Raw genomic sequence first — 24,219 nt, 5'->3', positions numbered from 1 at the left:
CTCTTTATCATTCACTTTAATTTTTTAATTAAAGCATTTTAATTCCTTTCTCTGCTCAGCTGTTAATGCTGAAATCAGTATTTAGGGGTTTATTTTTGGTCTTTTTAGGGCCACACCTGCAGCATATGGAGGTTCCCAGGCTAGGGGTCTAATTGGAGCTACAGCTGCTGGCCTACACAGCACAGCCACAGCCATGCTGTGCCGCATCTGCAAACTACACCACATCTCATGGCAACGTCAGATTCCCAACCTACTGAGCAAGGCCAGGGATTGAACCTGCATCCTCATGGATCCTAGACAGATTTGTTTCCGCTGAGCCAGGATGGGAACACCCAATGTTTAGTTTTTTAAGTTTCTCACTGGTAGGGTTGTTTGGTTTGGGGGGGTTTTTTTGGGGAGGTGCTCATGAATTGTTTTTGTCATGATAATCTAAGAGTAGACTATGAATGCACTTCAATTTAATTCTGTAATGTCAGGAATTTTTCAAGAAAATTTAAAAGTGGATTGGTAAAAAAAATTATACGCAGAAAACTAACTTTAGTAAGTATAAGAGGAATGAGATGATTAAGTTGGAGATAGATTAACAAAACTAACTTTTGTTAGATAAACAAAAGAAAACCATAGTAAAGAAAGTTAGTGATATGGTGGAAAATGCATGGCCTGGGAGTAAAGACATGATAGTTCTAGCCTCTGTTCTGCCATTACCTAGACCAGTGCTATCCCAAGTATGGTCCTCAGACTGGACACCTATACTAGTACGTGACAAGATAAAAACAGAAATTCTAGTGTAAGCATTGAGACTCCTTTATAACAATCTGATAATTTTGTCCATTGTCTCTAATATTATAAAGGCTGGGCTTGGGAGATTTTTGGATGGCAAATTATCCTATGAAAAAACCTCCCAATATCATTAGTCATCAAAGAAATGAGAATTAAATCACATTGCCACACAATCACACATCTATTAAAACAACTACAGAAAATTAAAAATATGGGCAACTAGAACTACTATACATTGGTGACAGGAATGAAAAATGGTATATGTAGAGACTTTGGAAAACAGTATGGCAATTTCTTTCTTTTTTTGCGTTTTAGGGCCGCACCCTCAGCATATGGAATTTCCCAGGCTAGGGGTCAAATGAGGGCTGCAGCTGCCACCCAATACCACAGCCACAGCAACGTCATATTCAAACCACATCTTCAATCTACACCACAGCTCACAGCAACACTGGATCCTTAATCCACTGAGCGAAGCCAGGGATCGAACCTGCATCCTCATGGATACTAGTCGGATTCATTTCCTCTGAGTATGGCAATTTCTTAAAGATACAAACCTATCATATATTCCCACTCCTAGGTATTATCCAAAGGAAATGAAAACTTACATTCACACATTTGTACACTAATGTTTTTAGCAACTTTATTTATAATCTCCCAAACAAGAAACCACACAATTATTCATTTAATGAATGGATAAACAAATTGCAGTATATCCATAGAATGGTATATTATTTACAAATAAAAAGGAAAGAACTACTCATACCACAACACCATGAATGAATCTAAATGCAGTATGCTAAGTAAAAGAAGCTAGACTCAAAAGAAATCCAACTATTCCATTTATACGACATTCTGGAAAAGACAAATAGACAAAAGGATTAGCTACAGATGAGAGGAGGGGCTGACTACAAAGGGGCAGGAAGAAATTTTTGAGGATAGAACTGTTCTGTATCTTCATTGCGGTTCAAGATTGTATGCACTTGGAGTTCCCATCATGGTGAGACAGAAATGATTCCGACTAGGAACCATGAGCTTTCCGGTTCAATCTGGCCTCATTCAGTGGGCCAAGGATCTGGCACTGCTGTGGACTGCGGTGTAGGTCACAGACGAGGCTTGGATCTGGCATTGCTGTGGCTGTGGCGTAGGCCGGCAGCTGTAGCTCCGATTAGACTCCTAGCCTGGGAACCTCCATATGCCGCGAGTGCAGTCTTAAAAAGACTGTATGCACTGGAGTTCCCACTGTGGCTCAGAGGGTAAAGAATATGACACGGTGTCTGTGAGGATTTGGGGTGTTTTTTGTTTTTTCCTGGTCTTTTTAGGGCCGCACCTGCAGCATATGGAGGTTCCCAGGTTAGGGGTCTAATTGGAGCTACAGCTGCTGGCCTACACAGCACAGCCACAGCCATGCTGTGCCGCATCTGCAAACTACACCACATCTCATGGCAACGTCAGATTCCCAACCTACTGAGCAAGGCCAGGGATTGAACCTGCATCCTCATGGATCCTAGACAGATTTGTTTCCGCTGAGCCAGGATGGGAACACCCAATGTTTAGTTTTTTAAGTTTCTCACTGGTAGGGTTGTTTGGTTTGGGGGGGTTTTTTTGGGGAGGTGCTCATGAATTGTTTTTGTCATGATAATCTAAGAGTAGACTATGAATGCACTTCAATTTAATTCTGTAATGTCAGGAATTTTTCAAGAAAATTTAAAAGTGGATTGGTAAAAAAAATTATACGCAGAAAACTAACTTTAGTAAGTATAAGAGGAATGAGATGATTAAGTTGGAGATAGATTAACAAAACTAACTTTTGTTAGATAAACAAAAGAAAACCATAGTAAAGAAAGTTAGTGATATGGTGGAAAATGCATGGCCTGGGAGTAAAGACATGATAGTTCTAGCCTCTGTTCTGCCATTACCTAGACCAGTGCTATCCCAAGTATGGTCCTCAGACTGGACACCTATACTAGTACGTGACAAGATAAAAACAGAAATTCTAGTGTAAGCATTGAGACTCCTTTATAACAATCTGATAATTTTGTCCATTGTCTCTAATATTATAAAGGCTGGGCTTGGGAGATTTTTGGATGGCAAATTATCCTATGAAAAAACCTCCCAATATCATTAGTCATCAAAGAATGAGAATTAAATCACATTGCCACACAATCACACATCTATTAAAACAACTACAGAAAATTAAAAATATGGGCAACTAGAACTACTATACATTGGTGACAGGAATGAAAAATGGTATATGTAGAGACTTTGGAAAACAGTATGGCAATTTCTTTCTTTTTTTGCGTTTTAGGGCCGCACCCTCAGCATATGGAATTTCCCAGGCTAGGGGTCAAATGAGGGCTGCAGCTGCCACCCAATACCACAGCCACAGCAACGTCATATTCAAACCACATCTTCAATCTACACCACAGCTCACAGCAACACTGGATCCTTAATCCACTGAGCGAAGCCAGGGATCGAACCTGCATCCTCATGGATACTAGTCGGATTCATTTCCTCTGAGTATGGCAATTTCTTAAAGATACAAACCTATCATATATTCCCACTCCTAGGTATTATCCAAAGGAAATGAAAACTTACATTCACACATTTGTACACTAATGTTTTTAGCAACTTTATTTATAATCTCCCAAACAAGAAACCACACAATTATTCATTTAATGAATGGATAAACAAATTGCAGTATATCCATAGAATGGTATATTATTTACAAATAAAAAGGAAAGAACTACTCATACCACAACACCATGAATGAATCTAAATGCAGTATGCTAAGTAAAAGAAGCTAGACTCAAAAGAAATCCAACTATTCCATTTATACGACATTCTGGAAAAGACAAATAGACAAAAGGATTAGCTACAGATGAGAGGAGGGGCTGACTACAAAGGGGCAGGAAGAAATTTTTGAGGATAGAACTGTTCTGTATCTTCATTGCGGTTCAAGATTGTATGCACTTGGAGTTCCCATCATGGTGAGACAGAAATGATTCCGACTAGGAACCATGAGCTTTCCGGTTCAATCTGGCCTCATTCAGTGGGCCAAGGATCTGGCACTGCTGTGGACTGCGGTGTAGGTCACAGACGAGGCTTGGATCTGGCATTGCTGTGGCTGTGGCGTAGGCCGGCAGCTGTAGCTCCGATTAGACTCCTAGCCTGGGAACCTCCATATGCCGCGAGTGCAGTCTTAAAAAGACTGTATGCACTGGAGTTCCCACTGTGGCTCAGAGGGTAAAGAATATGACACGGTGTCTGTGAGGATTTGGGGTGTTTTTTGTTTTTTCCTGGTCTTTTTAGGGCCGCACCTGCAGCATATGGAGGTTCCCAGGTTAGGGGTCCAATAGGAGTTAAAGCCGCCAGCCTACGCTACAGCTACAATAATGCAGGATCCAAGCTGCATCTGCAACCTACACTACTCAGGGCAATGCGGGATCCTTAATTCACTGAGCAAGGCCAGCAATCGAATGTGCATCCTCATGGATAATAGTTGGGTTCCTAACTGCTGAGCCACAATGGGAACGCCGAAGATTCTGGTTTGATCCCTGGCCTCCATGAGTGGATTAACATACAGCGTCAGAGTTCCCATCGTGGTGCACTGGAAACTAATCCAACTAGGAACCATGATCCCTGGCCTCGCTCAGTGGGTTAAGGATCTGGCGTTGCTGTGAGCTGCAGTGTAGGTGGCAGACTCGGCTTGGATCTGGCATTGCTGTGGCTGTGGCACAGGCCAGCAGCAACAGCTCTGATTAGCCCCCTTAGGCTGGGAACCTCTATGCTGGGCAGGTGTGGCCCTAAATGCCACAGGCTGCAGCATAGGTCACATGTCACATGGCTGTGGTGCAGCAGGCAGCCTCAGCTCCCATGTGACCCGTAGCCTGGGAACTTCCATGTGCTGCAGGTGCGGCCTTAAAAAAAGAAAAAAGAGGAGTTCCCGTCATGGCTCAGTGGTTAACGAATCTGACTAGGAACCATGAGGTTTCGGGTTCGATCCCTGGCCTTGCTCAGTGGGTTAAGGATCCGGCGTTGCCATGGGCTGTGGTAGAGGTCTCAGACGTGGCTCCAATCCCAAGTTGCTATGGCTGTGGTACAGGCTGGCGGCTACGGCTCTGATTCGACCCCTAGCCTGGGAACTTCCATATGCCACGGGTGCGACCCTAGAAAAGGCAGGAAAAACAAAAAAAAAGAAAAAAAGAAAAAAAGCTGTATGCACTTATGAAAACTCTATACACTGAAAATGTTAAATTTTATTTTTTTTATTACTCAATGAAATTTATTACATTTACAGTTGTACATAAAAAGGTTAACTTTTACTGCATGCTAATTATACCTTTAACAGAATTTGGGCTTATATTTTGTATATATTCTTTTTATTTCATTTTTAAGCAATTAATTTTTATTGCATTTTACTAAAGTATTGGCCCATAAAGAAATTTTTCTGGGGGGGGGGTCCTTTCCTACAATAAGTTTGAAAGGCACTGACCTAGACATGTAACTCTAAATCACTTTACTTCTCTGGGCCTTTAATTTCTCATTTTAAGTCAGAAATGGGTCAAGATGGTTTCTCAGATGCCTTCCATCCCTAACCAAGAAAAATTACAAATATTCAATGATTTCTGATTTCCTAAAGTATCTACATAATATCTGAGGTATTACCCTACTCCTGATGTTTGAAGTACCATCACACTGTCCTGGTTTTCCTCCTTCGCCTTTGGTTTCTTCTGATCCTTCTCTGCACTTTGTTTCTTCAGCTTTATGTCTCAGAGCCAATTATTTTCCCACACGACACTCTCCCCTGCAAGATGCCATCCACTTTTATAGCTTTAACTGCCATCGATATGACTCATTAGATATCACTCGTCTTTCTAGACCCAAACATACATTTCCTTATTGATCAGCTCCATCTGGAAGTCCCACAGGCAGCAATTTATCTAAAGCTGAACTAATCATCTCCCCAAACCTCTTCTACTATCCCACAACTTCACAAACTGTACCATTATATACTCAGATATCCAAAACAGACTCCTCTAACTTCTTCCCTTATCTTTCAGAGTCCACTTCTTTGCCACTAATTTATTTCAGGACACCAGTACCTTCAATTATTGCAGTCTTCTACTGATCTCCATGCCTACCTCTTCTCTACTATTGCCAAGTAGTTCTTTCTGAAAACACCAAATCTGACTGTGCCATTCCCCTAATTAAAACTTCTCAGGAGTTCCCTGGTGGCACAGGGATCGGGTGTTGTCACTGCTGTGGCATGGGTTCTATCCCTTGATCCCTGGCCTGGGAACTTCTGCATGCCATGGGCACAGACAAAAAATAAAAAGATAAAAAACTTTTCACTGACTCCCACTACACGCAGAATAAAGCTAAGATTTCTTAAGATGGGTTACAAGGTCCTTCATAATCTATAACCCTTTATCTCTTCAGCCCAATTCATTGCATCCCCCACAAGCTATGCTCTACTCAGTTGGAATTATTTCATTTCCCTCACCTATTGTCTCTCTTTCCTTCTCTCTATATGTGTGTATGTCTGCTCTTCTCTCCTCCAGGTTGCACATGTTTCTCCCACCAAAAATACCTCTTCTGCAGGTCTTAGCTAAGAAATTATTTCTTCTGGGAAGACCTCCCTCTTTTGGGCTCCTATAATAGTTGCTTACCATTATCCCAATGTATTACAATACTTATTAAGGTGTCTATATTCTCATTAACCATGAAGCTTTTCTGAGGACAGACACCATGTCCTGCTCATGGAAGTATCCCCAGTATCTCAACCATGCCTGATACATGGAAGTCTATTAATAAAACTGAATTTATTAGTAAGAATCTATTCACAAATAAAAAAATTTATTACCCCCCTAAATTTCTGTTCAAACTTATCACCCTTTAAAATAGTTCTTACAATTCTAGAAGAGCTTTCTTTTAATATCTAGACCACTTGCAACTATCTTTCCTGACACAGAGAACTTAAACACATTTTAATACTAGCCCAAGAAAAATGTATTGTAGAAAAAATATGAATGGAAATTGGCCACAAAACCAAACACCACACACACTAGAGTTTCTAATTTCTTTAACATGCATTCATTCAACAATTTTAAAGAAAGATTAAACTAAAGTGGTTCCATAATTTCATCAAGTTTGTGAATGTCTACTATGCATAAAGCTTTATGGAATGCTATGCTAGCAACCTCTCGTACTCTTCTCAGCCTCTGCTTTCTATTCTCCCACATTTTGGCCCTACATTCTGATTGTGTGTTTATTTTTACCTATTCTATAGCATCTATGTATCTCTTATGTCATGAATTATTCTCATTATATCTCTATTTTGTACGAGTGGCTGGATGTCAACTCAAGTAGGTGTTAACGGGATACTGCCCTGGTTCAAAACATTTTAAAAAAAAACATTCTTTTGGAATTACACTCTGATCCAGCAGCACATTCTCTTCTCATGTTCTGAGAACTGATATGACTTCTGAAAGTAGTCAGCAGTCATTCAAAGCCATGTATGAGAACATCATGGGAGAGCAAACTAAGTAATATGGTAAAATGTGGCAGACTATAAAGTAACAGGACCGATTTTCTATGTGCTTCAAATAACGTTAATGGCATCAATGGTGAAGGTACATAGCTTCTCAGTTTGATCACCTCTAAGACCATCATTAAAAAAAAAAAAAAAAAAAAGTTCCCGTCGTGGCTCAGTGGTTAACGAATCCGACTAGGAACCATGAGTTTGCGGGTTCGGTCCCTGCCCTTGTTCAGTGGGTTAAGGATCTGGCGTTGCCGTGAGCTGTGGTGTAGGTTGCAGACGCAGCTCGGACCTCACGTTGCTGTGGCTCTGGTGTAGGCCGGTGGCTACAGCTCCAATTTGACCCCTAGCCTGGGAACCTCCATATGCCACAGGACGGCCCAAGAAATAACAAAAACAAAACAAAACAAAACAAAACCGTAATTTCCCTTGGCTATTTGCTTATCAACACGTTTAATCATGGGAAAAATGTTTATGATGTAATGTTAAATGAAAATTTCAGAATTCTAAATTATGTGTGATTCGAAATGTAAAAATAATTTTAAAATAATTCAAGAAATAAAAGAATGTAAATAAGAACTAGAAGATAATATGTGAAATAAATAATACTGCTATTATGAGAATGGATTAGTGTTTCCTTTTTTCAAAGTTATTTCATGTTGGAGCTCCCTGGTGGCCTAGTAGGTTAAGGATCCACTGAAGTGGTGAGGATCACTGCTATGGTGAGGGTTCAATCCCTGGCCTGGGAACTTCCTCATGCTTCAGGCAAAGAAAAAAAAATTTTTTTAATTTTTAATTTAAAAAAATTATTTCATGTTGTGTTATCTTTTTAATATTTTTAAAGCCAGTCATTACTTCATACTCATATATACTCAGAGAGAGTTGTTCTACTTAGTGAGAAAATTCTTTCATTTTCTCTTCTACTTCTAAATGTCACAGAAAAGATAAGACTTACATTTTTGAAAATGCATTGCTCTTAACAGAATATTGAGCTTCCAAGTTAAGCAAAACCTTTTTGAAACTCTTAAAAGTCAGTTTCATTCATCTAGCAATTAATAAATACCAAATACCTTTTTGTCATAAATACTACAATTTAATATAAATATGTGGAGATCCTGTTGTGGCTCAGAGGGTTAAGAATCTGACATAGTGTCTGTGAGGATGTGGGTTCAATCCCTGGCGTCACTCAGTGGGCTAAAGATCCAGTGTTGCCACAAGCTGCAGCACAGGTCACAGATGTGGCTCAGATCCAGCATTGCTATGGCTGTGGTACAGGCCTGCAGCTATAGCTCCAATTAGACCAGTTGGTCCAGGAACCTCGTAGGCCACAGGTTGCAGCAGTTCAAAGAAAAAAATAAATAAATAAAAAAATTCATGTGCACAGATCCCTCCAAATTTTTTAAGATATGTGAAAAGAACTGAAGGAATCAATCAAGTGTTTCCAAGAGTTAATTACTATTGTTTAAAAAAATTATTATTTAAAATCCATATTGGAGTTCCCTTGTGGTACAAGAGGTTAAGGATTCAGGGTAGTCACTGCAGCAACACTGTGGCACAGATTCCAACCCTGGCCCAGGAACATCTGCATGCCACTGGGGTGGTGAAACAAAGATGAAAGGAAGGAGGGAGAGTGTGAGGAAAGAAGGAAAGAAAATCCATATTAAGAACAATCTAAAGTGTTTTCCCTTTTGTAGACTTCCAGATACCAGTGTCTACTGAGGGACTCCAACTTGATTCAGGTATAGAAGAGTCTGGGACCAGAAAACAAGCCATGAAGACTGGCAGAGACAAACATTTAAAGCAATTAAGTGAGTCACTTCATCTTGCCACATTTTAGGTTTTGTCTACACCTACCAAAAATGTTTCATTTAAGAAATAACAGGCTGAAACAATCTGAGTTCCTAATGTTAGCATTACAAAAAAATTTTTAATATGCAGCATCTTAAACTACCTCTAGAAAATCTAAAAAAAAGATAATAATCATTTCTATATCTGCTTTATAAATATATACAGTAATAACATATATACACAATAATTTCCTAATTTTCCCAATAATGATGATCTGCTTACACACTGGGCAATGCATTATAATATAACAGTCCAATCACAATTTTTAAATATTTTAAAAGTTACCATTTTATTCCTCATCCCAATTTTATTACAAATTTTATCACAAATTTTATCAACTTTGACATGATGTTTCATGTCCACGAGCTAAATAATGCATCAAATATCTAGTTACCGTTACCAAGTAAAAAATAAAACTAGCTTTATAAAATGGCAACTCGCAAACCAGCAATGGTTAAAATATAAAATTTCATTTAACCAATTCTTGCACGTCAAACTCTAGATACATGAAAAGCAAAAATGTTCTCCGCATCTAACAAACTACCAGAAAAAGTATAGGTCTGCTAAAGAGAGGGAACTAACACTGACCTCCTAAAATGACAAGCTTGAACGGCAAAATTACACTCAGGCACATGGAGTACTCTTTTCTCAAATCACTCCACAGAGAACTTCATCATTTGCTCCGCCCTCTAATAACTCATGCAAAAAAAGTTCAGCACCATAAGAGAGAAGACACAGAGTATTCACAGAATGGCTTGGGGCCTTTCCTCCAGGCAGTAAGAGGATCTGCATGTGCCTTCGCGGGGGTCCAAAGGAAAAGAAAAACCGGGGGTTTGGGGGACACTGACATCCAGAAACTGATTTTCTCTCAAAGAAGTTTCCGCCGTCATTCCTATTTTATCAACTGGAGGCTCCGGCGCCATCGTCTTAGTCTTTATGACTTTATTATGGGGAGGTGGGAAACGCCACCAAGGGTTCCTCCAGGCCTTTCCTATTCAGGTGGGGGGGGAGTCCCCTCAATTCCTCTCTTCAAACCTCAGTCTGGAGGGTACTCCTCAGCAACCCCCAACCCCCTTCTGGCGGCCTATCCTCCGAGATCAGTAAAGGCGCTGCTAAAGCACCAGCCTCGCCGTTAAGGCGGGAGGGCCCGAACAAGCCAGGGCCACAGCGATGGCTTCGAGGGGCCCAGAAAGGGGAAGGGCAGGCCAGGGACTGGGGGAGAATGACCTGGCTGGGGAAGAAAGGAAAAAGGAGGTAAGGGCATGTGCTGCACCCCAGGGCTGCACAGAGAAGAGGAGATGATGAAGGAGGAGGGCGGTGGCCCGGGTGCGGCCCCCCACCTCTCCCGCCCCCAGGTCCTCGGGCCAGCGGGGGCGGATGGGCCCGGCCCATGCCTTGGGTCTGGGCTGAAAGGGGGTGGGGAAGTCTCCATCTACGCTGCGAGAACACCGAGAACCAGCGTATGGGGTGCGCGGGGGAGGGGAGGCGGTCTCCCGCCTGAACCCAGAGACCCGACGCCGTCGTCGCCTCTTCCTCAGGAGGGAGGACGGGAGCTGAGGGTAAAGCCCTAGGGAGGAATGCTTGAAGGTAAAGGGAAGACCGGGTCAGACCGGCCGCCCGCACCAGGCCCCACTCTCCACCTTCCGGTAACCGCGTCTCTTACCGGTGATGGCGGTAAACTGCTGAATTAACCCCTTCAGCGCCGACGACGCCGCGGAGCCCCCGTGGGCAGCCATCTTACCGCCGCCGCCGCTGCCGCCGAACAACAACACAGACACACACGGAACGCCCTCCCCCACCTCGCCGCACGGTTTGCGCAGGCTCATTGACCGCCCCCAAGCTCCGCCCCTCTCGCCCCGCCCCCCTCCCTCGACAGTCAGCGCAGGCGCACTTCCAGACCGGTCCCGGAGCGCTGTCCGCTCTCCGGGTTGGCTGTTCAGTTGCTGCCCGCCGCCGCATCCTTCTTTACAACTTCTGGTGCCTTCCTCTTCAAGCTCCAAGGCCAGTCTGATAGACACGATATCCGTTCCGGGTTTCCTAAGTAAGCTTCGGGCTTGGTAGGTAGTAGGCTCTTCACGTTTCAGTTTCACAAGCTTTATTGATAGACCTAACTGAGGATGAAAGTTTATTTTTGTTTTTGCAACTCCATAGCCCTCTGTTAGGTTTCCTGCAACTCCCATCAAAATACAGATCCGGAGTTCCCTCGTGGCTCAGCGGAAACGAATCCAAATAGGAACCATGAGGTTGAGGGTTCGATCCATGGCCTCACTCAGTGGGTTAAGGATCCAGCGTTGCCGTGAGCTGTACTGTAGGTCACAGACGCGGCTCAGATCTGGCGTTGCTATGGTGTAAGCCGGCAGGTGTAGCTGCAATTAGACCCCTAGCCTGGGAACTTCCATATGCCGCATCCCCTAAAAAAAAAACAAAAAAAAAAACAAAAAAAAGTATATTCACATCTGGTCATCCTCCACCTTAAGAATAAAGTTAAAGAGGAGTTCCCTGGTGGCACAGTGGGTTAAGGATCTGGTGGTGTCACTGCTGTGGCTCCTGTCGGGCGGGATTTTCCTTAGGCCACTAGTGTGGCTTAAAAGGAAAAAAAAAGAATAAAGTTAAAGAAACTCAATTTCAATTCTAGCCTCCCATGCACATTTATTGCCTCTACATAGAGAAATGGCCCAATAAAAGGTGGAACAAGTCATCTGGAGAATTGACCCTTCTAAGAGACTGTAAATGTGTTTTTGGGGTGAATTTTAAAAAAATAACCAAGTCGTTGGAGTTCCCTTTGTGGCACAGTGGAAACGAATCCAACTAGGAACCACGAGGTTGCTGCTCGGATCCTGTGTTGCTGTGTCTGTGCTGTAGGCCAGCAGCTGTAACTCTAATTCCACCCCTAGCCTGGGAACCTACATATGCTGTAGGTGCGGCCCTAAAAAGCAAAATAATAATAATAATAACCAAGTTGGACTGCTGCTGCTACTTTCTTATCTCCAGTACCTGACCCCTCCCAGGACCCATGATGCCAAGGTGATGCCAAGGCAGCTGCAAGGGGTGAGGAACAGGCTTGAGCCCCACGAGAGCCCAGGGCTCACTCTTTTTGGGTCTCCCGGTCCACCCCACCTGAAGAAATGAGTGGTGAATTAGCCCCAAGTAAAAGCACAGTGTATATATCTAACTTGCCCTTTTCCCTGACAAACAATGACTTATATTGGATATCTTCCAGGTATGACAAAGTTGTAAAGGTTACTATAATGAAAGGTAAAGATACCAGGAAGAGAAAAGGGGTTGCATTTATTTTATTTTTGGATAAAGACTCTGCACAAAATTGTACCAGGGCGATAAACAACAAACCAATTATTTGGTAGAGTAATAAAAGCAAGCATTGCTATTGACAGTGGAAGAGCAGCTGAGTTCATCCAAAGACAAAACTGCTTTGATAAATCCAAGTGTTATGAATGTGGGGAAAGTGAACACTTAAGTTATGCCTTCCTAAAAATATACTTGGAGAACGTGAACCTCCAAAGAAGAAAAAGAAAAAGACAGAAAATTCCTGAACCAGAAGAAGAAACTGAAGAAGCAGAAGAAAGTGATGATGAAGGGGAAGATCCCACTCTGGACAGCCTCAGCTAGGCCATAGCTTTCCAGCAAGCCAAAACTGAAGAAGGCCAAAAAAAGAAAAAAAAGGCAGAAACCCAGTTCAGGGGGGGTCCCTCAACGTCAGATGATTCAAGACGTCCAAAGATAAAGAAAAGTATGTACTTCAGTGATGAGGAGGAGCTTAGTGATTAAAATTATATTTATTATGTAAATATAATTTAAAAATTTTAAAGTGTGGAATACCAAGTTTGGTTGAGATGAAGGATTGCTTTTAGAATTTGAACATCAGAACCCTTAGTACCAAAGAGTTTTTTTTACTTTGAAATGGTTTGTAGGAAGTTGAAAAGTAATTTAAAGTATCATGTTTCTTTCTATCTTGCATCAAGATTTGCTAATAACCATTAATCTTGAAAACAGTTCATTTGAATAAAAAAGAAAACTTAATATGAAAAACAAACAAACAAACAACTTGGGAGTTCCCACAGTGGCACAGCAGTAACAAACCTGACTAGTATCCATGAGGATTTGGGTTCAATCCCTGGCCTTGTTCAGTGGATTAAGGATCCAGCATTGCTGTGAGCTGTGGTGTAGGTCTCAGTTGTGGCTGGAATCTGGTGTTGCTATGGCTCTGGCAAAGGCTGGCAGCTGCAGCTCTGATTCAACCCCTAGCCAGGGAACTTTCATATGCTACAGGTACACCCCTAAAGACAGCAACAACAAAAAAAGTCAAATCAAGGTAACCATAAGATTTGAGCATTGGCATATAAGAAAGCAATTCCTAATTAAGAGTATTTTCAGTTAGTCAACCAACCTGCCAAGTTGCTGCTATTCTCTGGGTGGACTGAGAAAGGCTATGAACAGTCCTGGATTTGGGAAACTGGTTCACATTGAATCAGAGGTGGGAGAAAAAAAAAAAAAGGAGAAAACCAGAGCAAGAAACAGTGTGACCTCTTCCTTCCTAAAAGCCTTAATCCTAAAGTCTGTGTCACTCTAGCCAGCCATTCATAATTGGATACCAAGATGGTCTAGCACCACTCACTAAAAAACTAGATGCAGTTTTTCCTGCACTTCCATTAACTGGAAAGGCTAACAATGAGATCCGTAGGTTTATTTCCAAGGTCTTAGGGTTCAAAATATAGTGATCTGATTTCTAGATTAATCTTGTGAAAAAGTGGTAAAGGTAGTGGCATCCACAACTCTAGAAAATATTTTGTAGAAATTTTAAAATAAGCTAAAAGAAAAGAAGTCAGGAAATTAATAACAGAACCTTGAAAAGCCTTTTTGGATTATTGAAGAATATGAAAGATCTTTAGAATCACAAGATAATATGTCTAAATATATCCCTCAAATCTTGGAAAACATGTTTTTTAAAAAATATGGAGTATCCTCAAGAAGGAAATTAAACTGCAGAAAGTATTATACATTAAAGAATGGAAAATTAAAGTTTTATTTTATTTTAAAAATCCCCCCCCCTTTTTTTTTGGCTGTGCCCCAAGGCGTGTGGAAGTTCCTAGACCAGGGATTGAACCCAAGCCACAACAGTTACAGCGTTGAATCCTTAACCACTAGGCTATCAGGGAACTCCAAATATTAAAGTTTTAGGGGGCGAAGAGCAAATATCCCCAAGCTAAATATCAGTTACAAAAATAAATAAATAAATATCAGTTACTGTTTGAATTATTTCACCAAATTACACTAGGATTTTGTTTTTATGTTTAGGTCTAGTTTTAAGACCTCCATCTCAAATTAGTAACATGTTACCATAATTTAAGGGAAGAACAGAGTAAGTGAGAGAGGGGATATTGAGATAATATGATTCACCACTTATATTTTATCACTACTCTTCTGAGGTTCAGGGAGTTTGAAGGAGTTATTCAAGGTCACACGGTGGAATAGAGCCTGCAGTTCAAATCCCTTTAACCTTACGTAAATGGACTATACTTTGTCACTGCGGTAGTGTGGTGCATTCGCTCTCTGGCCCAGAAACTTCCACGTGCTGCAAGCAATGCCAATAAATAAGTAAAAAGATAATTAAAATACATGGTTTTGGAGTTCCCGTCTTGGCGCAGTGGAAATGAATCTGACTAGGAACCATGAGGTTGGGGGTTTGATCCCTGGCCTCGTTCAGTGGATTAAGGATCTAGTGTTGTTGTGAGCTGTGGTGTAGATCACAGATGCAGCTTGGATCCCGAGTTGCTGTGGCTGTGGTGTAGGCTGGCAGCTGTAACTTCGATTTGACCCCTGGCCTGGGAACCTCCATATGCTGCAGGTGCAGCCCTAAAAAGCCAAAATAATAATAATAATAAAATAAAATACATAGTTTTTAAACATCCAACTATATGTGGTTGATATGACATATCTAAAACATAAGGATAAAGAAAAATTAAAGCAAAAGTGAAAAAGACCTACAGAATTGGTATTAAGAAAGTGAAAGGTAGAGTAGCTATATTCATTTCAGACAAAACAGACTTTAAAGCACAATGTATCATTAGAGATAAAGGCAGTCACTATATATAGTGACAAATAGAACAAATCACCAGGAAAATAAAATAATTCTAAATTTGTATGTACCTAATAACATGTACTCAAGTGTATATAAAGAAAGTTAATGGGAGTTCCCGCTGTGGCACAACAGGATCAATGGTGTCTTGGGAGTGCTAGGACGCACGTTTGATCCCCATCTGGGTATACTGGGTTAAAAATCTGGTGTTGCTGTGGCTTAGGTCCCAGCTACAGCTCAGATCTGATCCCTGGCCCAGGAGCTCCATATGCCAAGGAGCAACTGAAAAAAAAAGAGAAAGAAAGAAAAAATTAACGTTTAAAGAAGAAATGACAGGAGTTCCCATTGTGGCTAGTATCCATGAGGATTCGGGTTCAATCCCTGGCCTCAATCAGTGGGTTAAAGATCCTGCGTTGTTGTGGCTGTGGCATAGCCGTCAGCTGCAGCTCCCATTCTAGACTCCTAGCCTGAGAACTTCTATATGCCACAGGTGTGGCCCTGAAAAGCAAAACAAAAAGAAGAAATGACAAATATACAATTATACAACCCCTGTCTCTCAGGGGTTGTAAAGATATGGAATATACTTATTCTATTTAAGCACCTATGGAACAAGATAAAAATTGACCACAAGTCTCAACAAATGTCAAAGAATTTTTATAACATGGAACATGTTCTCTAAATACTGATCAGCTAAGGTAGAAATTAGTCTTAAAAGAATAACTTCAGAAAAATTCATATACTTGGAAATTAAAAACATACTTCTAAATAAGTCAAAGACAGAATAAAAGTGATATATCAGAAATTCCCTTGTGGGATTGCGAGTTAAGGATATGGCATTATCACCTCAGTGGCTCAGGGTTCTTTTGTGGCATAGGTTTGATCCCTGGCCCGGGAACTTACCCATGCTGAGGGCATGGCAAAAAAAAAAAAAAACAGAAGAAGGCGGGGAGAAGAGGTGTATCATTTAGGGTCTCAACAGGTAGCAGATGGTCGTTCAAATAATTTTTTTTTTCTTTTGTCTTTTTAGGGCCGCACCCGCGGCATATGGAGATTCCCAGGCTAGGGGTCAAATTGGAGCTGTAGCTGCTGGCCTACACCAGAGCCACAGCAACGCCAGATCCAAGCCGTGTCTGCGACCTATGCCACAGCTCACGCCGGATCCTTAACCCACTAAGTGAGGCTAGGGCTCAAACCTGCATCTTCACGGATGCTAGTCAGATTCATTTCCACTGAGCCATGACAGGAACTCCGTATACATTTATTTTTAAATTGGATTTATTCAGGAATGCAAGCATAATTTTACAGTCAAAGATCTTTCAGGAGTTTCCAACTATGGTGCAATCCCTGGCCCAACACGTGGGTTAAAGAATCCAGTGCTGCTGCATCTGCAGCCTTGGTCCCATCTGCGGCTTTGATCTGATCACTGGCCCAGTAACCCCATATGCTTCTGGGCGGTCAGAAGTGGGGGAAAAAAAAAAAAAAAAAAGATCTTTTAGTATAAATCACAATAGTAGAATAAATTAAATGTGAGAAACCACTTGATCCATTTGATCAGATACAGAAATCAGTATCTGTTCACAAAACCTTTAATGATCTAGGTAGAGGAAAAAAACTTCTTTAGCCTAATAAAGTATATTTACTAAAAACACAGTATAAATAATTATAGTCAATAACAAAATATTTAAAGTCAAAAGCAACATAAATATATACTCAGTCACTATTTCTATTCAATAATATACTAGAAGTCCTAGTCTTAGCAGTAAGGTTAAAAAAAAGATATATTTAAAAGAAGGAAAAATTATTATTATAGACTATATGACTACTTACATAAATTTTTAAAAATCTAAGCAAATTGACAAAAAATTTAGAACCAATAAAAGAGTTCACATACATTTCTTGATATAAGACCAACATGCATATTTTATGTATATATTTATTTTTGGCTGCACCCATGGCATGCGAAAGTTCCCAAACCAGGAATCAAACCTGCGCCTCAGCAGTAATCCAAGCCATACCAGTGACAATGCCAGATCCTTAACCCACTGAGCTACCAGGGAACTCCAACATGCATAATTTAAAACTATACTCCTAAAGATGAGCAGCAAACAGTTTGAAACTGTAATTTAAAAAATATCCATTCAGGGAGTTTCCGTCATGACACAGGGAAAACCCAACTAGGAACCATGAGGTTGTGGGTTCGATCCCTGGCTTTGCTCAGTGGGTTAAGGATCTGGCATTTGGTGAGCTGTGGTGTAGGTCAAAGACTTGGCCCAGATCTGGCGTTGCTGTGGCTGTGGCATCGGCTGGCAGCTGTAGCTCCAATTAGCCCCCCAGCCTGAGGAACTTCCACATGCCATGGGTGTGGCCCTAAAAAGCAAATAAATAAATAAATTTATAAAATAAAAAATATCCATTCATGAGTTCCCGTCGTGTATCAGTGGAAACGAACCTGGCTAGTATCCATGAGGACACAGGTTCCATCCCTGGCCTTGCTCAATGGGTTAAGGATCTGGCATTGCTGTAAGCTGTGGTGTAGGTCGAAGACATGGCTCAGATCTGGCATTGCTGTGGCTGTGGTGTAGGCTGGCAGCTACAGCTCCGATTTGACCCCTGGCTTGGGAACCTCTATATGCCATGGGTTCGGCCCTAAAAAGAAAAGAAAAATATCCATTCGCCATAGCAATTAAAAATATAAAATACATGGAGTTCCTGTTGTGGCTCAGCTATAATGAACCTGACTAGTATCCAGAAGGATGTGGGTTCGATCCCTGACCTCCCTCAATGGGTTAAGGATCCAGCGTCGCCATGAGCTGTGGTGTAGGTCACAGACAGAGCTCGCATCTGGCATTCCTATGGCTGTAAGTGTAGGCTGGCAGCAACAGCTCTGATTAGACCTCTGGCCTGGGAACCTCCATATGCCACTGGTGTGGCCCTAAAAGGACGAAAAAGACAAAAACAAAAAACCAAAATTCATCGGTCTCAGTTGAGTCACATTTCTGTTCCTAAAGCTGTCCCTGCCAAGGAATGTGAGATAAACATGACTGGTTTGGTAAAGCATATGGCTTTGTGGAGGAAAGAGGATACCTTCCTAAAGTCTGGTACTTTTTGGAAGAAAGAAAAAGAATGGATGTAAATTAGACAACCGCCAGAATCAGCTCCATTCATAAAGCTTCACTCTAAGTATGATGAAATATCCCTCTACTTTTTTTTTTTTTTTGCCTTTTCTAGGGCCGCTCCCATGGCATATGGAGGTTCCCAGGCTAGGGGGGTCGAATCGGAGCTGTAACCTCTGGCCTACACCACAGCTCACAGCAACGCCAGATCCTTAACCCACTGAGCGAGGCCAGGGATCGAACCCAAAACCTCATGGTTCCTAATCGGATTTGTTAACCACTGAACCACGATGGGAACTCCCTCCCTCTACTTCTTTTGTTCTGATTTTACCTTTACTTAGCATCCTTCTGAGTAGTAAGTAACCTTTCCACATTCCTTGATATTAGAAAAGTGGTGTGGGAGTGAGTGGATTATTGGAAACCTCTGTCTCTCAATATGAAATTTTAAAACCGTTAATTTGGTTTAGGATTAGAGTTTTCTGCCCATACTATTTTTGCTATTTCCAGACTGTTATGTAAATGGAATATAAAGGGTGGAACCTTTTGAGTCTGGCTTCTTTTTTTTTTTTTTTTTTAGGGCTGCATCTGTGACACATGGAAGTTCCCAGGCTAGGGGTGGAATTGGAGCTGCAGCTGCCAGCCTATGCCACAGCCGCAGCAATGCCAGATCCCAGCCACATCTGTGACCTATGCAGCAGCTTGAGGCAACACCAGATCCTTAACCTGCTAAGTGAGACCAGGGATCAAACCCTAATCCTCATGGATACTAGCCACAATGGGAACTCCTTGAGTCTGGATTCTTGTATTTAGGATTCATCCATGTTGTTGCCTGTGTAAGTATTTCATTCCTTTTTATTCCTAAGTAGGATTCTGTTGTAAGCGTGTACCACAATCATTTATCTGTCCATCAGCTGAAGGGCATTCAAGTTTTTCCTGCTAGGGACCATTATAAATAAAGCTACTGTCAACTCATATACAAGTTGTTGTGTGAACATATTTTCATTTCTCTTGGGAAAATATCTGGGTATAGAATTGCTGGGTCATATAGAAATGTGTATTTGGCTTTATAAGAAGCTGTTAAACTGTCCATAGATTTTTTAATTTCATTTGGAGAAAGATGTCTGCCAATCATCACTTCAACTGAATGATCAAACTTAATATTACTAATAATGGGACAACCTGATATTTTGTATTCCTAATGTGATGTGTTAGGAAATACACAGCATCACCTATGACATATTCTTGGCAAAGTTGTAAATCAAACTTCTAGGCCTAATTTCCAGACTACAAGAAATACAGGGGAGTTCCGGTTGTGGCTCAGTGGTGACAAACCCAACTAGCAACCACGAGGATGCAGGTTTGATCCCTGGCCTTGCTCAGTGGGTTAAGGATCCAGCATTGCTCTGAGCTGTGTTGTGGATCGAGGACATGGCTTAGATCTGGCATTGTGGTGTAGGCTGGCAGCTGCAGCTCTGATTTGACCCCTAGCCTGGGAACTTCCATATACCTCAGGTGTGACCCTAAAAAGAAAACAAACAAACGGGAAGATCAAGAAACAAGTTAGGGGTTTCCACTGCAGCACAATGGGTGAAACATCCAGTGTTGCCACAGCTGTATTTAAGATCGCAAATGTGGCTCAGATTTAATCCCTGACCTGGGAACTTCTATATGCCTCAGGTGCAGCCAAAAAGGGGACAAAAAATAAAAGAAAGATAAACAAGTTGAAGGATACTTTGAGGAAAGCAAATCCAGAATATGTGTGTTCACAAGACAACCGAGGTGGTCTCTTCAAAAAGTCAGAGTCGCAGGCTGGCGGGGTGGGAGTGGTGAGGGGCAGGGGTGCGCAGGTGAGTAGTGGGGAATGCGGAAGGCAAGAGGATTGTTCTAGATGAAAAGGGAGTGAAAAGTCAACCACCAAAATCAATGCCTTAATTGGATCCTAGTTGTAAAGAAACAAAAACAAAAACAGGGAGTTCCCTTTGTGGCTCAGCAGTTTTAAGAACCTGACGTAGAGTCTCTGAGGATTTGGGTTTGATCCCTGGCCTCATTCACTGGGTTAAGGATCCATCATTGCCATAAGCTACAACATAGGTTGCAGATGCAGCTCAGATCCTGTGTTACTATGGATGTGGTGTAGGATTGCAGCTGCAGCTCTGATTCAATCCCTAGCTGGGGAACTTCCATATGCCTCAGGTTAAGCTATAAAAATAATTTTTAAAAAATCTTATTTGGGCAATTTGAAAATTTTAATATGGACTCAGTATGAGATCACATTAGGCAATTATTCATTTTCTTAGCTATGATAATGACATTGTATTTATGAAAAAGTATTTTTATTTCTTAGAGATGCATGCTAGCATATTTAGGGGTAAAATATTTTTATGCCTGCATTTTACTTTTAAATGGTTCAGCAAATTTAAAGATTTATAAAATAGCTCTGATAAAATGTTAACAATTGTTGGAGTTCCCATCGTGGCGCAGTGGAAACAAATCTTACTAGGAACCATGAGGTTTCAGGTTGGATCCTGGGCCTCGCTCAGCGGGTTAAGGATCTGCCATTGCCATGAGCTCTGGTGTAGGTCACAGACTCGGCTCAGATCTAGCATTGCTGTGGCTGTGGTGTAGGCTGTCAGCTGTAGCTCTGATTAGACCCATAGCCTAGGAACTTCCATATGCTGAGGGAGCGGCCCTGAAAAAAAAATAGAATGTTAACAATTGTTGAATCTAACTAATATACAGGTATTCTTTAAAATTTTCTATATGTTTGAAATGTATGAAGTTGCTGAAAAAATTTACTTATTGTATTTTTCATTTCAGTAAATTCTAGTTATATTTCAAATCTAGATAGGTATGTATATATGTATGTATGTATGTATGTATGTATGTATGGCTGTGCCCACAGCATACAAAAATTTCTGGGGCCAGGGATCAAACCCACACCACCGCAGCAACCTGAGCTTGTTAGTTTTTTGGGTTTTTTTTTGTCTTTTTGCCATTTCTTGGGCCGCTCCCGCGGCATATGGAGGTTCCCAGGCTAGGGGACAAACTGGAGCTGTAGCTGCCAGCCTACGCCAGGGCCACAGCAACACGGGATCCGAGCCACGTCTGCAACCTACACCACAGCTCACGGCAACACCAGATCCTTAACCCACTGAGCAAGGGCAGGGATCGAACCCGCCACCTCATGGTTCCTAGTCGGATTTGTTAACCACTGCGCCACGATGGGAACTCCTGTTAGGTATTTTTTAAAAAGCATTTCTAGTTCCTTGCAGGTGATTTCAAGCTAGTATTTTATTTCTCTAAAAACAGTAAGTTATTTTTCAGTCATTATCTGAATAGTTATTTTTCAGTCAATATCTGAAGACTTTGCACACCTCATTTTGTCTGTTATTTATCCTACTTCTCATACATGATGCCTTTGATTTTTTTTTGCAAATTATTTTGCAAAATACTTTATGGGAATTCTTTGAAGTTTAAGATGAAGTCACATTTTTTGTTCCTGCCAACAATTTAGAGGCACTACTATAAAAAATTAAGTGGAAACCTCAATTAAATAGAGTCTGGAGACCAGAAGGGGGAGCTCTCATTCCCTGTGTCGATAGTAGAGCCAAACTGGAAGACAGCTATGCTCACCACTATACCACCAATGCTGCACAGCCCAGTAGAGCCCAACGGGAAGAAGATTTCTTTGCCAGTGAGAATGCAGCCAGAGGAAAAAACAGACTCTTTGTTTGCTATAATCCTCCAGACTTACTTTTCCTCCCTATGAAGTTTCTTCCTCCTTTGCTGTGTAGGAAATTGCACATGCCTCATCACGGTTGTAGGCCCCCAGGTGCAATTCTCCGCTGACCTGGAATAAACCCGTCTTTGCTAGAGAAATATCGGGCAGTGCATTTGCTTTAGGTCAACACCATCATACTGAGGCCAATTTAAACTCATCTCATAATATGAGGCTTTCCAAACCTCATATGAATTTGGGCTGCAAATCAACCAGCCCATACCCTGAGGTTGTTTTTGGTTTTGTTTACAACCTTGAGAGACCTAGGTTTTAAAATTCTAAAGATAAAAATTGACTCCTGGAGTTCCCGTTGTGGCTCAGCGGTAACAAACCTGAATAGTATCCATGAAGACCCAGGTTCCATCCCTGGCCTTACCCAGGGGATGAGGATCTGATGTTGCCGTGGCTGTGGTGCAGGCCGGCACCTGCAGCTCCGATTCAACGCTAGCCTGGGAACTTCCATATGCTGCAGGTGCAGCCCTAAAAAGAAAACAAACAAACAAACAAACAAAAAACAAAAAACAAAACAAAACAAACAAACAAACAAAAAAACGGAAAAAAAAACCCAGAAAACCCAGAATCGACTCCTTTGTTTTTCCTGTTTTCTATGTTGTCTTTGGCTACCTAATGTCAGGAATGGCTAACAATAACAGAAAGCTTGAATACCAGTGTCTTAAAGAGAATTGTTTCTCTTATATAACAAGAGGTCAGGGGAGGGGTGAGGTCAGGGCTGATAACTCTTGGCCTTTGCCCATGTTTGCAGGATAGCATTTGCATCTCTAGCCATCATATCTGTGTTGGAGGCAGGAAGAAAGGGGAAAGACAAAGCAAAAACTTTCCTAGAAACCCCCCATGGATTTCTTCATTTTTCTTACTGGCTGTAATTGTGTTTTAGGGCATGATTACAAAAAAAATTGCTTGTCATCCAAAATTCCCTGAACTTCCTGATAATGGGACATGGATCTTTGTCCCACACTAGATTCCACAGCACAGAAACTCCCTCTTACAAACCAACTTAAGGGCTGTATTGATTAAAAAAAAAAAATAGCTACAAATTCTTTGACATGTCTCCCTCCAAAAAGTGGTAATTAATTCCTCTCATTTTATGGAGTTCCCATTGTGGCTCAGTGGTTAAAGAATCCAACTAGGAACCATGAGGTTGTGGGTTCAATCCCTGGCCTTTCTCAGTAGGTTAACGATCCAGCATTGCCGTGAGCTGTGGTGTACGTTGCAGACGCGGCTTGGATCCGTGTTGCTGTGGCCCTGGCATAGGCTGGTGGCTATAGCTCTGATTAGATGCCTAGCCTGGGAACCTCCATATGATGCAGGTGTGGCCCTAGAAAAGACAAAAAAAAAAATTCCTCTCATTTTTAGCATGGGCCAGATTTGATGACTTAATGCCAATGAAAAGAACGTGGTGGGAATTCCCTTGTGGTACAGTGGGTTAAGGATTCAGCATTGTCACTATAGCAACTCTGGTTGATGCTATGACACAGGTTGAATTTCTGGGCCTCGTGCCATAGGTGCAGCCAGGAAAAAAAAAAAAGGAACATGGAAGAAATGACAGCATGAGACTTCCAAGCTAAGTTCATAAAGGGTATTGCAGGAGTTCCCGTCGTGGCTCAGTGGTTAACGAATCCGACTAGGAACCATGAGGTTTCGGGTTTGATCCCTGGCCTTGCTCAGTGGGTTAAGGATCTGGTGTTGCCATGAGCTGTGGTGTAGGTTGCAGACTTGGCTCGGACCCCGCGTTGCTGTGGCTCTGGTGTAGGCTGGCAGCTACAGCTCCAATTCGACCTCTAGCCTGGGAACCTCCATATGCCTCGGGAGTGGCTCAAAAAATAGCAAAAAGACAGGGAAAAAAAAAAAAAGGTATTGCAGCTTACACTTAACTCTTCTTAGATTACTTGCTCAGGGGAAAACCAGCTGCCATGCTATGAGGACACTCAAGCAGCTCTGTGGAGAGACCCACGTGGCAAGGAACTGAAGCCTCTTGCCAATAGCCAGCACCGATTTGCCAGCCCCAGTCAAATCTTCACATGATTGCAACCCCAAGTGACATCTTGAC

At 41.7% G+C, this 24,219-nt stretch overlaps 1 protein-coding gene and 2 pseudogenes across 2 annotated transcripts in view; 2 read left to right on the top strand and 1 right to left on the bottom strand.

Moving 5' to 3' along the window:
* The window catches only part of UBXN7 (UBX domain protein 7), a 58,149-nt gene extending 47,179 nt beyond the window's left edge, over positions 1-10,970 (bottom strand). The window contains exon 1 of one of the 2 annotated variants that reach the window (XM_047789712.1): positions 10,830-10,970. In XM_047789712.1, the coding sequence (XP_047645668.1) occupies positions 10,830-10,902 (73 nt within the window). In that variant the 5' untranslated portion in view covers positions 10,903-10,970. The remainder of the gene's footprint in view (positions 1-10,829) is intronic. The other variant, XM_047789723.1, reaches the window with a different exon arrangement.
* On the top strand, positions 9,906-10,928 carry LOC125132462 (translation initiation factor IF-2-like; annotated as a pseudogene).
* Positions 10,971-12,283: 1,313 nt separating the features above from the next.
* LOC125113074 (zinc finger CCHC-type and RNA-binding motif-containing protein 1-like) lies at positions 12,284-12,952 on the top strand (annotated as a pseudogene).
* The last annotated feature ends 11,267 nt before the right edge of the window (positions 12,953-24,219 follow it).

The sequence above is a fragment of the Phacochoerus africanus genome, chromosome 1 (genome assembly GCF_016906955.1).
Source record: "Phacochoerus africanus isolate WHEZ1 chromosome 1, ROS_Pafr_v1, whole genome shotgun sequence".
In the NCBI taxonomy this organism is placed as follows: domain Eukaryota; kingdom Metazoa; phylum Chordata; class Mammalia; order Artiodactyla; family Suidae; genus Phacochoerus; species Phacochoerus africanus.
This window is presented reverse-complemented; position numbering and strand designations above follow the sequence as displayed.